The sequence below is a fragment of the Orcinus orca genome, chromosome 1 (assembly GCF_937001465.1).
Source record: "Orcinus orca chromosome 1, mOrcOrc1.1, whole genome shotgun sequence".
NCBI lineage: Eukaryota > Metazoa > Chordata > Mammalia > Artiodactyla > Delphinidae > Orcinus > Orcinus orca.
Genome location: NC_064559.1, coordinates 198,068,916 through 198,086,868, shown reverse-complemented (window position 1 = coordinate 198,086,868; position 17,953 = coordinate 198,068,916). Strand labels below are relative to the sequence as shown.

The window sequence follows — 17,953 nt, the reverse complement described above, 5'->3', positions numbered from 1 at the left end:
GCCTCAGCGCAGATTGGGTCAGGCACGCGCAAGGGCAGCTCCCGAGGGCCGTCCCAGAGGCCCCAGCGCCGCCGAGGTCCTAATAGGCAGCACCGTCTTCCGCCGCACGTGGCTACAGCGCGATGCCCAAATCCAAGCGCGACAAGAAAGGTGGGCAAAGGGGGTCTTGGGACCCGGTGAGGAATTCGCGGGCTGGCTGTCACCTGCGGTAGGGGCTTCGCGGGGGAAGCACGGGGGTGGGGGCTGGAGCCGGGTCGGGTCAGGGAGCGGAGACTGCTTTGCCAGGCCTCCAGAGTTTGTCCAAGGCCGGCTGGTCGGGGAACAGCCTCTGGACACCCAGGCCGCGCCCGATCTCGCCTTGGCCCACCTTTTCCTACCTCAGCCCATCTGTCTTAGCTCTCCGCGCTCCCCCCACCCTACCGCCTTCCCCTCAACCCAGGTTTATCCCTAAGTATGTACTTGAAGTTGCTTCTGTCTGGCATGCTTGTGCCCCAGTCTTTGTATGGCTGGTTCTTTCTCAGTTGGCAGTTCGTAGGATACCTCGTAGGAGAGTATTCCTGACTGCCTCTACTATGGTGAGTCTCTCTCACTCCGGCTCTCTAGCACATTCACTCAACAAATTAGAGAGGGACCTGGCACTCTCTAGGCGTCGAAGGATTCAGCAGTTACAACAAGGAAGGCCTAGAGCCCTCATCAAGCTTAATATTTTAGTTATGGGAAGTATATCCTCCCAAGGTACCGAAAATCGAATCAGTAAATTCAGATAGTGGTTAAGTCCCGTGGAGTAAGAGAGAAAGAGAAGTTGATGTTCTTTTGTGCAGTGTGGCCAGAGAAGGTCTCTGTTGAGATGACAAATGAGCAGGAACTTGAAAGTAAATAAGCAACCCATGGAGTTACCTGGAAGGGTGGTGGTCCCAGAGAGGGAACACGAAGGGCAAAGGCCCTGAAGCGGGAGCATGTTTGACATGTTCTGGGGCAAGAGGCCAGCGTGGCCAGGGCAGAGTGAGCAAAAAGGAGGGAGAGGGAATTGGGCAGAGTGTGCGGGGCTTGAAAGACCTTTGCAAGGAACTGGCTTTCACACGCAGGTGAAACGGGAGAGAGCTCGAGCAGAGGAATGATGGGGTTCAACTTTACTTTTAAAAAGATCACCGTAATTGCTTTGTTGAGAATAGACAGGGAAGGTGGGGGCAGTGTGCAGGGGTGGAAGCAGCGAGACTAGCAGTAATCCAAGAGAGCATGGTGCTGGCTAGGTCCACAGTTGTACCAGTGGAAATATTGGAAAATGGACAACTGTATTTTGTTTGCCCTCCTGTGCTGCACTTGCCCCTGAATGGCGTGATTACCTTTCTAGATGTGTGCTTCGTGAAGAGGGGCTGACTGAGTGCCAGGCAGGATGAATAAGAAGCGGCCTCCTCCTAGGACCCAGGGCTTTGCATTTGATGCTCTGTTAAGCGTTTGTGGCATGATTGGGTTCTGTGGAGGGAGCCCTGGTCAGATCTGGCAAATGTCAAACCCTTCTGGTTAAGGGGCAAATTGGGCCCCAGCTGTTGTTGGAGAAGAGGTGCTTGTCCTTCCCCAAAGACGCGTTGCTGCATCCATGGGTCCAAACTGCAAGACAGGGTGTAGCAGAGGAGATACAGTCCCCAGCCCAGAGCAGCCACAGATGGTCTCTGTGTACCACAGCAGCACAGGGACGCGCCTCAGCCAGCAGCTAGCTCAGCCACTGGCAGGGCCCCCAGAGCCTCCACACCTCAGTAGGGAGTTTTCGCTTCACCTCAGGGGAGCTAAGGAATACCTAGATTGTCTGAGTAACAGGAAAGGTGGGAAGGGACCTTCAGGCTCGGGAACAGTAGCGACCAGGCACTCTGGGGACCCTGGGAGTAGCCTTGCATGCCAGAAGTGGTGTCCACAAAAGCCTTGCTACCTTTTCTCAGATTGGCTTGGTCCAGCTGGGCTACCAAAGGGGGGAAGAAAGACTCTCCGGGACATCCAGATTTGCCTCTCATCATCTCCCCCTTTTCTTCTTTGTATTAGTCTCCCTCACCAAAACCGCCAAGAAAGGCTTAGAACTGAAACAGAACTTGATAGAAGAGGTAAGAGCGTGTTCTTTTTATTTTTCCAGACCTTGTATTTGGTTTATAAACGTGTGTGTAGGGCTGTTTGTCAGGGAAACATACTGTTTGGGGGGAAAAAAAAAAAAGGTGCTGATCCAGCCCTTTCTCCTCCAGCAGCAGCACCAATAAAAACTCCCATAGTGATGGTTTCCAGCTTGATTGAGCCCTTACTGTGCCCTGCACGGCGCTGTTTCACGTGTGAAGCACCCCCGTGAGGTAGATGCGAGGGGAAGTTATCGCTGTTTTGCGGTCTGGTAACTGAAGCTTGCAGAGATTTGTTAGTCTGCCCGATGTAAAAAAAAGCCAGGGAGTTACCAAGTGTGGGTAAATGCACCAAGCCAGTGTCTGCACTGCATCAGGCTGCAGGCTGGGTGAGAGCGGAGTTTCCTCCAGCACGAAGATGCCATTTCCTTGAGACCACTTCATCGCGGCTGCAGCCAACAACGTGGGCGCCGCAGGGCTGATGAGCCGCCTCCCTTTATGACTAAATGACAAGACTTTACATGTTTCCATATAGCAGGAGACTTCCTAGTGTAGCTAGGTTTCTAGATCGTCAGCAATTACTGGACAAAGAGAAGTGGTCAGTTGCAGCGGTGGCCACCGTAAGTCGGAAACCTGGGGAGACGGTGGGCTCTTGACCGGTGGCTCAGCCTCCCCCGCACTTTGCCATCACGACTGCTTTGCGTCAGGGCAGCCCCTGTACTTAGTATCCTGGCTTTAGTAGCAGAGGCAAGGAGGAAACAACCAGGTTAGAGGCTCTAAACATCCTCAGTTGTAAGAGACCTGGAGCAGTCTCTTTCCCACCTGAGGCCAGAGTTGCCCAACCCCTGCTGCCCCTTGGACTCCAGAGCCCCATGAATTGTCCTGCAGCTTCGGAAATGTGTGGACACATACAAGTACCTCTTCGTCTTCTCCGTGGCCAACATGAGGAACAGCAAGCTGAAGGACGTCCGCAGTGCCTGGAAGCACAGCCGGTGAGCGGGCAGTGGGAGAAGGGCCCGAGTGCGGAGGGGCCAGGCTGCTTGCAAAGCACAGGGGCGGTTAGTGACCTCCGTCACAGGAGGCGCCTTAATAAGGACCAAGTGCCACGCCCCCATCCCCGCTGAAGGGCGCTCTTTAACTGTCCCTGAACCCTGGGGTCTGGTCCCTTAAGGAACATCCCACCCGTTCTGGTTCAGACCATTAAACAGGCCCCTTCCACATATCCAGACGCACTCACAGTGGGCTGAGACAGAATGTGAGTTTCAGGGTCTGTGCAGGAAAATAATGAGAGGGACCCAGGGCTGGCGACAAAGTGAGCAGGGCTGCGTGGAAGAGTGGAGCCTCTGGCCACACCTTCTGCTACAAAACAGCCTGGGCCTTGGCTCGGGCTCTGGGGACTGAAGCTGGTTTGCCCTGAAGTGAGGGCAGGGCGGGGCGCTTCCTTCACAGACCCCTGTTTTTCTCTGTAGGATGTTCTTTGGCAAAAACAAAGTGATGATGGTGGCCCTGGGTCGAAGCCCATCTGACGAGTACAAAGACAATCTGCATCAGGTGAGTCTCTGGCCCTCACAGGGAGGGGCCGAGGCCAGGCTGCCTCCTCCGCTGCTGTCACATGATGCACACTGCAGCCATCTGGCGGCCCGGGGTGGGCTTAAAGCTCGGTTCTCCTTTAACCTCCAGACCCAGGGAGTAGTGCTACCCCCCTCCAGCTGTGACCAAAAATGTCTCCACGTGTTGCCAGATGAGGGGGCGGGGCCGGCAAAATGGTCCCCAGTTGAGAACCGCTGCTCTAATGTGACCGACCCCACCCCACTTTGGTTCTGTAGGTCAGCAAGAAGTTGAGGGGTGAAGTTGGTCTCCTTTTCACCAATCGCACTAAGGAGGAAGTGAACGAGTAAGTGCCCTGGAGGAGCGGTGGGAAGGGAAAGGTTGGCGAGGTCTCCGGGGAGGGAATAGCCCAGGACTTTGTACAGTAGAGGCACTGAGTAAAACCTGGTTCCTGGTTCCTGGAATCCCGTTACGGAGTCTCTGTTCTCCCGGGCTCGGATCTCCAGGCTGAGCCGAGGAGGAAGGGCGGTGAGGCGAGGCCCAGGCGGAAACCTGCCCTCCTGCCACTTCTCTTTCCCCTCAGGTGGTTCACGAAATACACGGAGATGGACTACGCCCGAGCTGGGAACAAAGCCACTTTCACCGTGAGCCTGGACCCGGGGCCCCTGGAGCAGTTCCCACACTCCATGGAGCCACAGCTGAGGCAGCTGGGCCTGCCCACGGCCCTCAAGAAAGGTACAGGGGCGTCCCCAGAGCGGAAAGGTCACAGCCGAGCGGCCGAGAGCGCAGGTTTCCAAGCCGGACAACTCCCCCCTCACCCCCAATTTCTACCGGCCTCCATTTTCTCATGTGAAAACAGGACTAACAGCACCCGCCTGACAGCTGGGGTGAATGTGGACAGTAAGTTACAGCTAGAATACAGCAGTTACAGGGCAAGGAAGGAAGGAGGAGTCACTGCCCCCCAAAAACCCTCCTGGGCGGCTGAATGCTCACTGATGAACCCCTGCCCCAGTGCTGCTAGAAGCCTGGGGGCAGGGGGCCAGCCCGGTTCCTCTGACCCTGCACACGCCTCTGTGCCAGAGTAACTGCCTGGGGGCCCCCTTCTCTGTAGGTGTGGTGACCCTGCTGTCCGACTACGAGGTGTGCAAGGAGGGCGATGTGCTGACCCCGGAGCAGGCCCGTGTCCTGGTGAGTTCCCTCCGCCCCAGGCGTCCGCAGCTGCGGCGGGAGGGGTCACAGACTCCTCTGACCCCACTCGCTCCTCCTGACCTTTGGGTCCCTTCGCCTCTGGCAGAAGCTTTTCAGGTACGAAATGGCCGAGTTCAAGGTGACCATCAAGTACGTGTGGGACGCGGAGTCCGGAAGGTTCCAGCAGATGGGAGATGACTTGCCAGAGAGCGCGCCCGAGTCAGAAGTAGAATCAGAGGAAGACGATGACAGCTGACGTGCACTTGGGACGGGACCTCCAGGCCTGCTCCAGCCTTGTCTGGACTGGACGGCGTGAGACTGCCGCAGCCCTCTCGGGGGAGCTGCCGTGTGTTTTGCTGTGGATGCACACAAGGGAGGGTGACAGGGACAGGCTCTCCTATAAATAATGAAACTTTGGCAGCAGGGTGTCTCCTCCAAAAGGGACTTTTCTAGGAAAAAACCCTTGGGTTTGGGCTTTGGTTTGGACCCCCAGGATTCTTAGTTCACCTCAAGCCAGTTTCCAGCACTGGCTCCTGTGTGACCACTGGCCAGGCGGCCCTGGGAGCACAAGAGGAACTGCCTTTTCCTTTCCTCTGGCCCTCGGCGCCCCTGGCTTGAAACTGGGATTTGTTTGAGGAAAACAGGCACCCTGCCTACCGCCCTCCTACCCCTACTCTCTATTCTCTTTCCCACCCGCAACCCCCAAAACCAGGGCCGAGAAACTTGTGGATGACCAGGAGACAGGAGGTGTTGGCTAAAGCAAAAATAAAGCCACTGCCGAAACTGAATGGATGTAAAAAACGTTCCACTGCATCCTGGGAGGTTTTAGTCTTCTGGGTGGTGGCTTCAGGTGGTAGGTTTTTGCCCAGATTGTTCTGTTTATAAGTATTTAATGAGGTAATTCTGAACGGGAGAAAATCTACCTCAGGGTGTATGGCCCTCTTTTTTTCTGTCGCGTGTAGAAGCACGAGGGCCACCTGCAGCCCCGATGTTGAGAGTCACACTGGGTTCAGGGCAGGAGGCTGGGAGACCCTCCCACCGCCTCTGCCCTTTGAAAACTAATCCCTACTCCTGCCCCCTTCTCACCAAGCCTGTGGGAGGACGAGAAACAGCCTGCAGGCTGCAGAGGAAACAGATTCACCAGATTCACTGTGGGCCTGGCTCCAGCCAGGTTAGTGCCTCTTTACTCAGACAGGAAATGCCTGAGGCCCTGGGCTTTTTACATGATGAAGGCAACTGGGAGTATTAACAAGAACAAAGGAGACAAACAGTTTGTGAACTGGGACTGTGAGGAAAGAACTAGCTACATAAAGCAGCTTAAAGTCAGAACTGACTGGTTGAGAGAATAAAAGGTGATAGATGGAGTGTGTCCTCTGCCACCCCAAGTCAGGACTAGGCCTGGTGGAGGTAGTTCGGACATTCATGGGCAGACAGGTGCCAGGCCTGATCAAAGGCCTGCATGATGGCCAGCTCCAGGGGCTCTCCCTCAGCGGCCACCAAGTTCTGTTCTAGCTGCTCCAAGCTGGACATGCCCAGGATGACTGCGTCCCCCTGAACGCCCTGCAAGGGGAGACGGCCAGACATCAACACACTAGCACGCCACAGTGACTCCAGTCACACACACCCACTCCCACCCTGCCCCTGCCAAGACCTGCAATCCGAAGTCTATACCCTATATTATTCCGCACGAACTTACATTGCCTTCGAACAGCTCTACGGCCCTGCTTCCCTAGACGCACGCAGGCAGACCCGAGTTCCCCTCTGCTGCTCAGCAGCTTGGAGGGCTTGGGTTAGTCATGTGACCTCCCTAAGCTTCAGGCTTCCTTAACTTTGCAGGGTGGTTGTGGGAGGTTTTTTTTTGGCCGTGCCTTGCAGCATGCTGGATCTTGGTTCCCCAACCAGGGATTGAATCCATGCCTCCTGCAGTGGAAACACAGAGTCCTAACCACTGGACCGCCAGGGGATTCCCTACAATTTCATAAAGTTTGCTTCAGGCCTAGCACTTAACAGGGGCTCAAGAAAGAGGCACCATTAGTATGTGATGCCCAAGTTGGAGGAAGTTGTTGGGAAAGTGGGATGGCAGGGAGAGGGCAGCCCTGCCAGGGACATGGAGTTGGCCTCTGCAGAGCAGGCAGCCAGAGACAGATAAATGCTAATGCTGAAAAAATGTAGGTTTCAGCATCACACATAGCTTCTGCCCTATCTCATGTACCCACAGTTAGGCGAAGTGGCCTCTGAGCCAGTTTACTCATACGTAAAGTTGGGATAATTATACTTACTAGGGCCAGTAGTGTTTGTAATGTGACACTTAATAAACTTCTCTAAGAACAGGAATACCACCCAAAAGACCTGGGCCATGGAGACATTTCAGAAAAGGAAAAGGAGTAATCCAGAAATCATGAAATAATCACGCAGCCCTCTCTCACTTCCTCCTTCCTACCTGGAGCTGGGAGTGGTGGTACCTCCACCAGAGGGCGGCTGAGGTCGTGCTGGGGGCACTGGGGCCGTACGCAGCCTGCAGGCCTTCCCCACCAAGGCAACAGGCTCGAAGTAGTGCTTCCAGAAGCTGGGTGAGTGGAGAGGGTGGCACGGGTCAGGACGCTGGGATTCCTGCAGGTCACTGGTCCCTGAGGGACCATCTTAAATGGAGGTTTTGTTTCCCTGAGCAGCAGAATGCATGTGGATTTCTGGGCCCCTCACCGGGGTGATTTCAACCCAGTGGTAGGAGCAGCGGGGATGCAGTGGGCAAGGATCCTTGCATTGAACATGCTCACCGCATGCGAACGACACAACTCCCCAAATTGGGAACCAGGAGTGTCCACAGCACCACACCTTTGTGCCCCGGGTCACAGACAGGACAAGTCCTGGCTCCAGTCCCAGCTCTGGCCTTGGCTCAGTCACCTGCCTTCACTTATCTGCTCAGTGAGGAAACACCCCGAGCCAGCCCCATGTGGTGAGTGCAAAATGTAAAGGAGATGATGGACCTGCAGTGCTCTGTCAACTAAGTAGAGCAGAGAATATCAACCAAGAGCCTCCAGGGGTGAGGCCTAAGTGCTGGTGGTGTGACGAGCTCCTTGAGAGACACTGCTTAGAGCGATGGCTCCTAAACCTGGCCAGACAATCAGAAACCCTGGCAGGGGGCTTCCCTGGTGGTGCAGTGGTTAAGAATCTGCCTGCCAATGCAGGGGACACAGGTTCGATCCCCGGTCTAGGAAGATCCCTCATGCTGCGGAGCAACTAAGCCCGTGTGCCACAACTACTGAGCCTGCACTCTAGAGCCTATGAGCCACAACTACTGAGCCCACGTGCCACAACTACTGAGCCCGTGAGCCACAACTACTGAGCCTGTGCACCTAGAGCCAGTGCTCCGCAACAAGAGAAGCCACCGCAATGATAAACCTGTGCACCGCAACAAAGAGTAGCCCCCACTCGCCGCAACTAGAGAAAGTCCACGTGCAGCAACAAAGACCCACCGCAGTCAAAAATAAATTAACTAATTAATTTTAAAAAGTCCTGGGCCATTTCAACAAAACTAGCATTGAAGCCTTGGAGACTCAGCTTCTATAAATCTTGAAAGGAACTTTCCAGCAGTCCACAGATAATGTCTAAATTTGATAAATTAAGGAATAGCAGTAAAGTGTATGCATCAGAGATCTCACAGTAAATGCCAGAGGGAAGGAAAACTGTAGGAATTAAAAAGCATCACCTTGGAGGAGTGCGACTTGAAGAGGGCTTGCTTCTAACTGTGGGCATGTATTACTTTGATAACTTTTTCAAACTTGCAAAAATGAAAAAAAGGAAGGGAAGAAGGCTAGTCCCAACAGATGTTCAACTATAACTTTAGACATTGATGACAGTGTTATTGCCAAGAGTTTACAAAACTTAGACTCAGTTGCCCCAGGTGACAGGCCAGCATCAAGCCCCAGGAATCCGAAGTTCCAATCCAAGGTTTCTTCTCCCTCTGTGGGCAGGGAGTAGGCTCTTCCCAGGGAAAAGACATAGCCTCACAGACCTGCTGGAAGGTCCAGAGCTCTACGCATTCCCAATCCAGGCCCCCAATCACTCCCCAGAGACACTGGCGAAATTTTAGCAGTAAATTTCTCAGTAAAGCTGGTAGGGATCCAGGGGCAAAGGTCTGAGCACAGGGGGAGGTCCTGGCCACCAAGAAAGCAGCCCCAGGGACTCCCCATTGCAGACTAAGGGGACCCATGCCACCTCCCACCCTGACGCAGCCCATGCCCAGCTCACCGATTCCTGTAGATCTCTGCCCAATTGGTCCCAAAGAAACGGCCCACAGGTTGTTACCCATCCTTGTCCCCATCCTTGTACTTGCCGGTCAGCAGGCCCCCTGCGGGAAGGCTGTAATCAGATCCCCTGGCACTGCTCCCAGAGGCTGCTCTGGACTGCAAGTGGGGGTGATGGTGGGGGACCCAGGAGGGATGGAGGACCCAGCCCAGCCTCCTGTCAAACCCCTCCCTGCTTTCCAGGTCTGGGACCAGGCATCCCCAGGGTCAGGAACAGGCAGAAACACGGCCAGGAAGACCCTTTCACCCGGGGTGAGCCCGTCCCCACAGCAGCCCACACCCCATACCAGCCAAAGGGTTTTAGGCGTAGAACCTCCGTCCTGAGGCAGGGGAAGAGCTCTGTCTCCACTTGCTGGGTGGTGGTGTTGTACATGCCCTGCAGGCAGAAGGGCCAGCTGGAGAGGGCGCATGGGACCCCAAATTTTCCTGTGGAGAACCTCAGTTCAGACCTTAACAATCAGGCAGATACTTAGTGGCGCTGGTGGAGAGGGCTCACGCCCAAGGAAAATTCATCGCTTCAGCCAACATTTCTGAGCACCACCTATGGCCTGGATACTGGATTTCCATCCACAAGCCAAAGGACAAAGCTGCTGTGCTCAGAGATTTAATAGTGAGCTAGAGTGTTAGCAAACATTCAACGAAAGAGACAATCGTAACACACTAGTAAGTTCTGTGACCACTGCCTGGCAGCAAGTAGGTGCACAAACATTGGCTGAATGAATGAGGAGGAGAAAAGGAGGACCTGAGATCTCAGGCTCCTCTGGGCTGTCAGGAAAGGCTTCCAGAGGAAGAGGCATCTAAGTGAGACCTGGGCACTCCTTCCAGGGAGAGCAGGGAGGAGTGTTCCAGGCTGACTGCAGAGCGAGAAGCAGGCAGGAAGGGGAGCCAGAGCCGGAGAGAGCAGGCGCCTGTTTGCCAGGCTGAGGGTACCTGGGAGCCATCTACAGGCTGTGAGCAGGGGAGTGGCTGCTATGGAGAGGGCACGGGGAGGGGGAGCCGCGAGGACCCGGGATCAGCAGGCACTCAGGAGACAGAGGCCTCTGCAGCCCCGGCCTCACCTGGTACACGGTGGGCAGGATCCAGTTGTTGCTCTTGCACAGGGTACAGATCTCGGCCACTTCCCAGGCGGCATGGTTGGAGAGGCCAAGCTCCACAAGCTTGCCCTGCGGGGGAGAGGCCAAGGTCAGAACCCACTGCAGCCCAGAACACCAGGAAGGAGAGACTGGCTGGGGACCCTGGGAGTGGGGTCTGTCCCCAGCTCTGCTCTGGGACAGCCCTGGAGCCTCCACTCTCCTGGGCAACGACAGGTCAAGGAGAGGAGCTGGGGGGCCGCCCTCACCTCCTGGTGCAGCTGGTGGCAGGCACGCAGTGTTTCTTCCATGGGGGTGCCGTGGTCCGGCAGGTACAGGTTAAAGAGGTCCACTCGGGGGCACTGCATCCACTTCAGTGACGTCTCCAGCTGGAACCAGAGGCTGTCAGGTTTCAGAGACTTTTCACCCACTGGATTGGCCTTGGTGGTGATTTTCACTTTGGGAGGAGAGAAATGGAAGTCCAAGTCAGTTTACCAAACGCTGGAGAGGATCTAGTGTAATGGTTAAGAGACAGACGTGGGTTCACACCCCAGCTCTGCCAATTCGAGCTCTGTGACCCTAACCAAGTTATTTAAACTCTCTGAGCCTCAATCCCCTCAACTGTAAATTGAGTGATATCTTGTCAGGAGGCCCCAAGGACTGATCAGAACTTTGATAGATTTGCTCATTATGAGCTGCTAATGTTATTACGATGACTATTTACCAGACAACTGGGTGTGCCACGCCTGGCGCTAAGGGCTGGATGAGGAGGGCCAGCAGTGGATCCCTGCCATCAAGGACGCACAGTCTAAGGGGCCACTATAGAGTAAGTGAGGCCGGGATAAGCACAAGGTGGGAGAGGAGTCCTGGGAGTTCAGGGAAGGCTTTCTTAGAATCTGAATCTCCAGGGCCAGTCAGAGGCCGCCCAGAGGCAAGAACGTGGCGTGTGAGGAGCCATGCCTGCGACGCCATGAATCTAGAACACCAGGTCCACGGGGCACACAAGGCAAGAGAAGGGGCCACAGACCAGATGGATACAAAGGGCCCTGAGTGCACCCCCTAGAATCTGACTTCAGGGGGCCACAGGGAGACTCTGAACACTTTTCAGCCAGCGAGCTAAGTTGTCAGCTTTGCAGTTTTGAAAGATGACTCTGAATGAAGCACACACAAAAACCTCAGGGACAGGTCTGGAAACAGGGCAAATGGCGAGGCTGCGGCAGGAATTCAGGCAAGAGAGCAAGAGGCCTCAACTGGGGCCCCAGGGAAGGAAAGGCAAGATATTTCCATCAGAAAAATAACCCATTGAGAAAAGGCTGGTGTTGTGCCGCCTGTGTGAGTCAGGAGTGAGTTAATCAAATACTTTTCTCCCCAACCCCATTAAGAATCCCAGGTGGGGGCTTCCCTGGTGGAGAAGTGGTTAAGAAGCCACCTGCCAATGCAGGGGACACGGGTTCAAGCCCTGGTCTGGGAAGATCCCACATGCTGTGGAGCAACTAAGCCCGTGAGCCACAACTGCTGAGCCCACGTGCCACAACTACTGAACCCACATGCCACAACTACTGAAGCCTGCGCACCTAGAGCCCGAGCTCTGCAACAAGAGAAGCCACTGCAATGAGAAGCCCGCGCACCGCGACGAAGAGTAGGCCCCGCTCTCCGCAACTAGAGAAAGCCCGGGGCTTCCCTGGTGGCGCAGTGGTTGAGAGTCCACCTGCCGATGCAGGGGACACGGGTTCGTGCCCCGGTCCGGGAAGATCGCACATGCCGCGGAGCGGCTGGGTCCGTGAGCCATGGCCGCTGAGCCTGCGCGTCCGGAGCCTGTGCTCCGCAACGGAAGAGGCCACAACGGTGAGAGGGCCGCGTACCGCAAAAAAAAAAAAAAAAAAAAAAAAAAAAAAAAACAGAAATAGACTCACAGACCGAAAACAAACTTATGGTTACCAAAGGGGGAAGGGGTTGGGATAAATTAGGAGTTTCAGATTAACATATACACACTAATATATATAAAATAGATAACCAGCAAGGACCTACTGTACAGCACAGGGAACTATACTCAGTATCTTGTAATAACCTATAATGGAAAGGAATCTGAAAAAGAATATGTATATACATATTTAGTTATACATATATAACTGAATCACTTTGCTGTACACCTGAAACTAACACAACATTGTAAATCAACTAGATTTCAATAAAAATTTAAATTAAAAAAAAAAAAAGAAGACCAGAGTTGTCACAGAGAGGCAGTCAGGTGATCTAGATAGCATATGAGATGCATGCATATTCTTGTTTTGTTTCAGATCTGTGCTGTGAATCATTTCACTCTGAGGACCTCAAAGCAAAAGATGGTACATGGTGCTAATGATAATACTACTACTACTAACAGTAACAGCTAACATTGCTGAGCCCTCACTATGTCCCTGTGAGGCACGTTATAAACATTTCAGATGGCATCAGACTGATGACAGATGTCCCCCTACCCCCATACACAAACCCTCCACTTAGCTAGGTCTGCCTGTTCCAAAACCCTCAGCACTGCCAAATCTCATTGCCTTTGCACACTCACTGCCCACCCGCGCAGCCGGGAATGCCCTTTCTCCTCTTACTCCCCCTGGAAAACTAGCAGTTCTTCAAGGTCTGACGTTCCGTTTTCCTAGTGTTCTTCAGTGTCCCCTCCCATCTCTAGACTCTGAGTTCCCTGGAGTGGGTTAGTGTCAATTTCCCTTCTATGGCCTTGGACGGAGGCTGGCACTGAGAGGGCAGTTAGACACCATACTACCCCCACTCTCCCATCCCAGCTACTGCCTATAGCTCCTGCGGTTCCCAGGCGCGGCCACCATGGTGAAGCGAGAGGCACTGCCAACTGAACGGCGCACCCCGAGCTCCACGCAGCAGTCTACAGCCCAGAGCAACGAGGAAGCAGATCCCCGCCGGTTCCGAAGCCTGATCTGGGACTATGCCAGGAAGTGCCAGGGCCATAAGGGCAGGATTCCTGCAGATCAGGACCGCACCCGGCACCTGCGGGGAAGGGGAAGGAGGCAGGGGCTGCACAGCGCCAGACTCCGTTTTCAGTCCCCGCGAGAGGGGCTAGCCAAGTCGTTCCAGGCTAGACCAGGGTTGGGACGTTGCTGAGGGGAGGGAAAAGGAGAGGAAAAGAGTCAAGACAAAGCACTGTCCGGCTGTCCGGGGCTAGATGTGCACGGGGCCTGAGGAGCGGGGTGTTCACAGAGCTGCGGGGTGGCCAGTGGAGGTCGGCGCCCCGGCAGGAGGGCGAAGCTGTCGGTCCTGACCTCGGCCGGTGCATGGCTCGGGGGAGGTAAGGGGGACGGAGTCTGGGTGCCAGGAATTACCTCTGCAGTCGCCACCGCCCAGCCGTAGCCCCAGGCCGCCCAGGATGCTCTCGGACGTACGCTAGGGCCGTGTCTATATCGGTGTGGCCGCGCTCCCGGAGGAGGGGCACGGCCGCCTCATCTCCATGGCGCCCAGCACGGTGCCTGGGCGGCCCGGGGGGCCAGAGGCTGCCTGCGGGGGCGACAGCAGCCGGGACACTGCGGCGGCTGGGGGCCTGCGATAGCCCGCTGGAACGCAGCCGAACGTACCACTAGCCCCCGCACTAGCTGGGCCACCGCTTTAAGGAGGGGGTCGGGCCCCGCCCACCGGCGTTGGGGGCGGAGCGCACAGAGGGGCGGGGCAAGGGAAGTACGGCGAAAGGCTGCGCGGCGCCCCCGCCTCTCACGCCTGCGGCTCCCCACCTCCCTCGGCTTGGCTCCTGAGCTGTCCTGGGGTCCACGTGTTCTTCCAGAGGGGGCTTTCCTAAGGGCTAAAGGTCCTAAAATGATGTCTTGGCCCAGGGGTGGTGCCCTCAGTGGTGTCCCGCCACCTTGCAGGCCCCAGAAGTCGGCTCTGTGGTCCTCCCGTCAGGACTTGCCAAAGGCTCCAGCCCGCGTCAGTATTTAAGTATTGAAAGAAAAGAACTGTCAGCCTCGAATCCTATACCCAAGCGAAAACACCTTTCAAAAAGGAAAGCAAAGACTTCGTTCAGACAAAGGTTGGGGAGAATTCATAGTAGCCAGCTTTCACTATAGCAGATATTTTAAAAAATTCTTTAGACGGAAGAAAAGTTGGATTTACACACACAAAAAGTGAAGAGTGCTGGAAATGGTAAACGCGAGGATGAATATAAAAGACTTTGTCAGATAAGTGAGTTTCAGGTGGAAAGTATTATTATTATTATTTTTTTTTTTTACTGCAGACATCAGTAGTTTATTGTTTAGTCCAAACACATTCAAAATGGAAACTCAAAGAATACTTTCCACCTGAAACAATTGTCTGAGACAGATAATACAGATAACTTTTAAACAGATAACTGAGTTTTTATAAAGTTAAATATACAATTACTGTATGACTCAGCAAAAACCCCATTAATCTTCATGAACCTACATATAAAAACCTTTGACCAAGCGAATACAGTGATATATAAAAAGGATAATACATCACTTCTCAGTGAATTTCATCTCATGAATACAGTGGGCTTTATATTTGAAAATCAATCAATATAGTTTACTATACTGACCAAAAAAGAAAACGCATATCATCATCGCAATTGATGCAAAAAAAGCATTTAACAAAATTCAATACCTATTCATGAAGAAAGAAGGGGAAAAGAAAAGAAAAAAACTAAGAAGAAAAGGGAGTTTCCCCAAACTGATAAAGGGCATATACAAAAAACATATAGCTGACATTATATTTAATAGTGAAAAAACTTTCCCCCTAAGATTGGTAACCAGTCAATGATATCTGCTCTTACCGCTTTTATTCAATGTTGTGCTGGAGATACTATTTATGCCAACATATTTCAGTGTGCGTGTGTTATAACAGGCAATTTCTTACATAACTACAATGCCATTGTCACACTAAAAAAAATGAACAATTCTTTTGTGTCACTTAATACCACATCCATATTCAAATATCCCTGTTTTTTAAAAAAGTTTCAGTTGGCTTGAATTAGGATCAAACATGGTTTACACATTACATTTGGTTGTTATATTGCAAAAGTCTATTTTAAACTTCAGTCTCACCCCTTTTTATGCATTTGCTTATGGAAGAGACCTATTAGTTGTGCTATAGCATGTCCCACATTCTTTTTGCATAGTCATAGTTTCATTTAACTTGTTCCTCATACTTTTTGTCAAATGGAAGGTAGTGCTAACGGCTAGATTATATTCTAGCTCACCTTTTTAAAATTTTTTGTAAGAATGCTGCATCAATGGTACTGTGTACTTCCTGATGCATCACATCAGGGAGACACAAACAGCATGGTTGACTCACTCCTAATAATGCTGAGAGCAAGCAGTGGGTTCATGTGGTGTCAACCTGTTCCCCCCACTGTAAAGTTCCCATGGGTCTTTCATTTTATGGTTTCATCTATTGATGACCTTTGCCTGAATCAATCAAGATAGAATTTTTAAGTCTCAGATTATGTTGTGTACATCCTAAATACAGACCTCTTGAGTATAAGGTTAATATGTATAACCTTCTGACTACAGTTGGCCCTTGAACAACATAGGTTTGAACTACGCAGGTCCACTTATACGTAGATTTTTTTTCAATGGTAAATATTACAATACTGCACAATCCAAGGTTTGTTGAATCTGAGGATGTAGAATCTCTGGTGCAGAAGAGGGAACCATGGGTACAGAGGAACCTCATATGCAGAGGGCTGATTACAAGTTATATGCAGATTTTCGACTGTGAGGAGGGTCAGCACCCCTAACCTCCACGTTGTTCAGGGTCAGCTGTACGTTTAAATGAGAAGAAAAGTACAAGTATTCCTTTTTTTTTTTTTTGCGGTACGCGGGCCTCTCACTGTTGTGGCCTCTCACGCTGCGGAGCACAGGCTCCAGACGCGCAGGCTCAGCAGCCATGGCTCACGGGCCCAGCCGCTCCGCGGCATGTGGGATCTTCCCGGACCCGGGCATGAACCCGTGTCCCCTGCATCGGCAGGCGGACTCTCAACCACTGCGCCACCAGGGAAGCCCAGGTATTCCTTTTCTTAATTAAACTTTTTAATTTTTGAGAAAATTTTAGATTCATATACCATTGTAACAAATAATACAAAGAGATACCTTGTTCCCTTTTCCCAGTTTCCCTCAGTAGCAACATCTTGCAAGATACTATTTTTGTTAGGTGGAGTGTCCTATAAATGTTGATTAGATCTGCTGGTTGATGACTCCTTTGAGTTCTTCTATATCCTTGCTGATTTTCTGGTAGTTGTTCTACCTGTTGTTAAGAGACGGGTGTTGAATTCTCCAATTACAAATTTTTTTTTTTTTTTTGCGGTACGCGGGCCCCCCATTGCTGTGGCCTCTCCCGCTGCGGAGCACAGGCTCCGGACACGCAGGCTCAGCAGCCATGGCTCACAGGCCCAGCCGCTCTGCGGCATGTGGGACCTTCCCAGACCAGGGCACGAGCCCGTGTCCCCTGCATCGGCAGGCGGACTCTCAACCACTGCGCCACCAGGGAAGCCTGTAAGGTCATTTTTTTAAAACCCACTCTACTAAGCTCTGTCTTTGAAATGATATATTTAGGCCATTTACCATTAATGTAATTATTTACAAGTTAGGGCTTAAGTCTGACATTTTATTTTTGGTTTTGTTTTATTCTCTTTATTTTTTTTCCCCCCACACCACATGGCTTTAGTTCCCCGACCAGGATCGAACCCAGGCACCCTGCAGTGGAAGCATGGAGTCTTAATCACTGGACCACCAGGGAATTCCTTAGTCTCAGTTTTTTGTTTGTTTCTTTTTTTTTTTTTTTTATGCTTTCCTGTAGGTTAACTGAACATTTTTTAAAGAATTATATTCTGGTTTAATTACAGTGTTTTTGAGTATTTCTCTTTGTATAGATTTTTTAAATATAAATTTATTTATTTTATTTATTTATTTTTGGCTGTGTTGGGTCTTTGTTGCTGCGCGCGGGCTTTCTCTAGTTGCGGCGAGCGGGGGCTACTCTTCGTTGTGGTGCACAGGCTCCTCACTGTGGTGGCTTCTCCTGTTGCAGAGCATGGGCTCTAGGCATGTGGGCTTCAGTAGTTGTGGCTCGCAGGCTCTAGGCACACAGGCTTAGTAGTTGTGGAACTCGGGCCCAGTAGTTGTGGTACACGGGCTTAGTTGCTTCATGGCATGTGGGATCTTCCCGGACCAGGGATCAAACCCATGTCCCCTGCATTGGCAGGCGGATTCTTAACCACTGCGCCACCAGGGAAGTACCTGTATCGCTCTTTAAGATTGCTCTAGAGCAACAATCAACTGGTGGCATCATTTTACAAGTTTAAGTGTAGAAACCTTAACTCCCTTTCCATTCCTTCACTCTCCTCTGTTTATAATAGTCTTAAATATTTCTCCTACATGCATTTAGAACCACATCAGTGTTATAATTTTTGCTTCAACCATCAAATGTAATTTCGAAAACTTAAGGGAAGGAAGACCTATTTTATTTACCTGTATTCTGCTACCATGTTTTTTCTTCCTTCCTGATGCTCCAGGATTCCCTCTTTCATCATTTTCTATTTGTTTGTTTGTTTGTTTAGAGAACTTCCTTTAGCTATTCAGTTAGTGTGGATCTGCTGACAACAAAGTTGTAGTTTTTCTTCATCTGAGAATGTCTTGATTCCCCCTTCATTCCAGAAGGACATATTTGCTGGGTATAGGATTCTGGGTTGATGATTCTTTTCTTTCAGCACTTGAAAAAT

At 52.0% G+C, this 17,953-nt stretch overlaps 1 protein-coding gene and 1 pseudogene across 1 annotated transcript; one reads left to right on the top strand and one right to left on the bottom strand.

The window, feature by feature from the left end:
• Window positions 1–10: 10 nt before the first annotated feature.
• MRTO4 (MRT4 homolog, ribosome maturation factor) lies at window positions 11–5,620 on the top strand. The gene is made up of 8 exons (XM_004272472.4): window positions 11–150; window positions 2,035–2,093; window positions 2,985–3,088; window positions 3,566–3,647; window positions 3,923–3,990; window positions 4,228–4,379; window positions 4,756–4,832; window positions 4,939–5,620. The coding sequence occupies exons 1-8, from the start codon at window positions 123–125 to the stop codon at window positions 5,086–5,088; spliced, it is 720 nt and encodes a 239-aa protein (XP_004272520.2). The 5' UTR covers window positions 11–122; the 3' UTR covers window positions 5,089–5,620.
• Window positions 2,088–13,833, bottom strand: LOC101270631 (aflatoxin B1 aldehyde reductase member 3-like; annotated as a pseudogene).
• Between the last annotated feature and the right edge of the window lie 4,120 nt (window positions 13,834–17,953).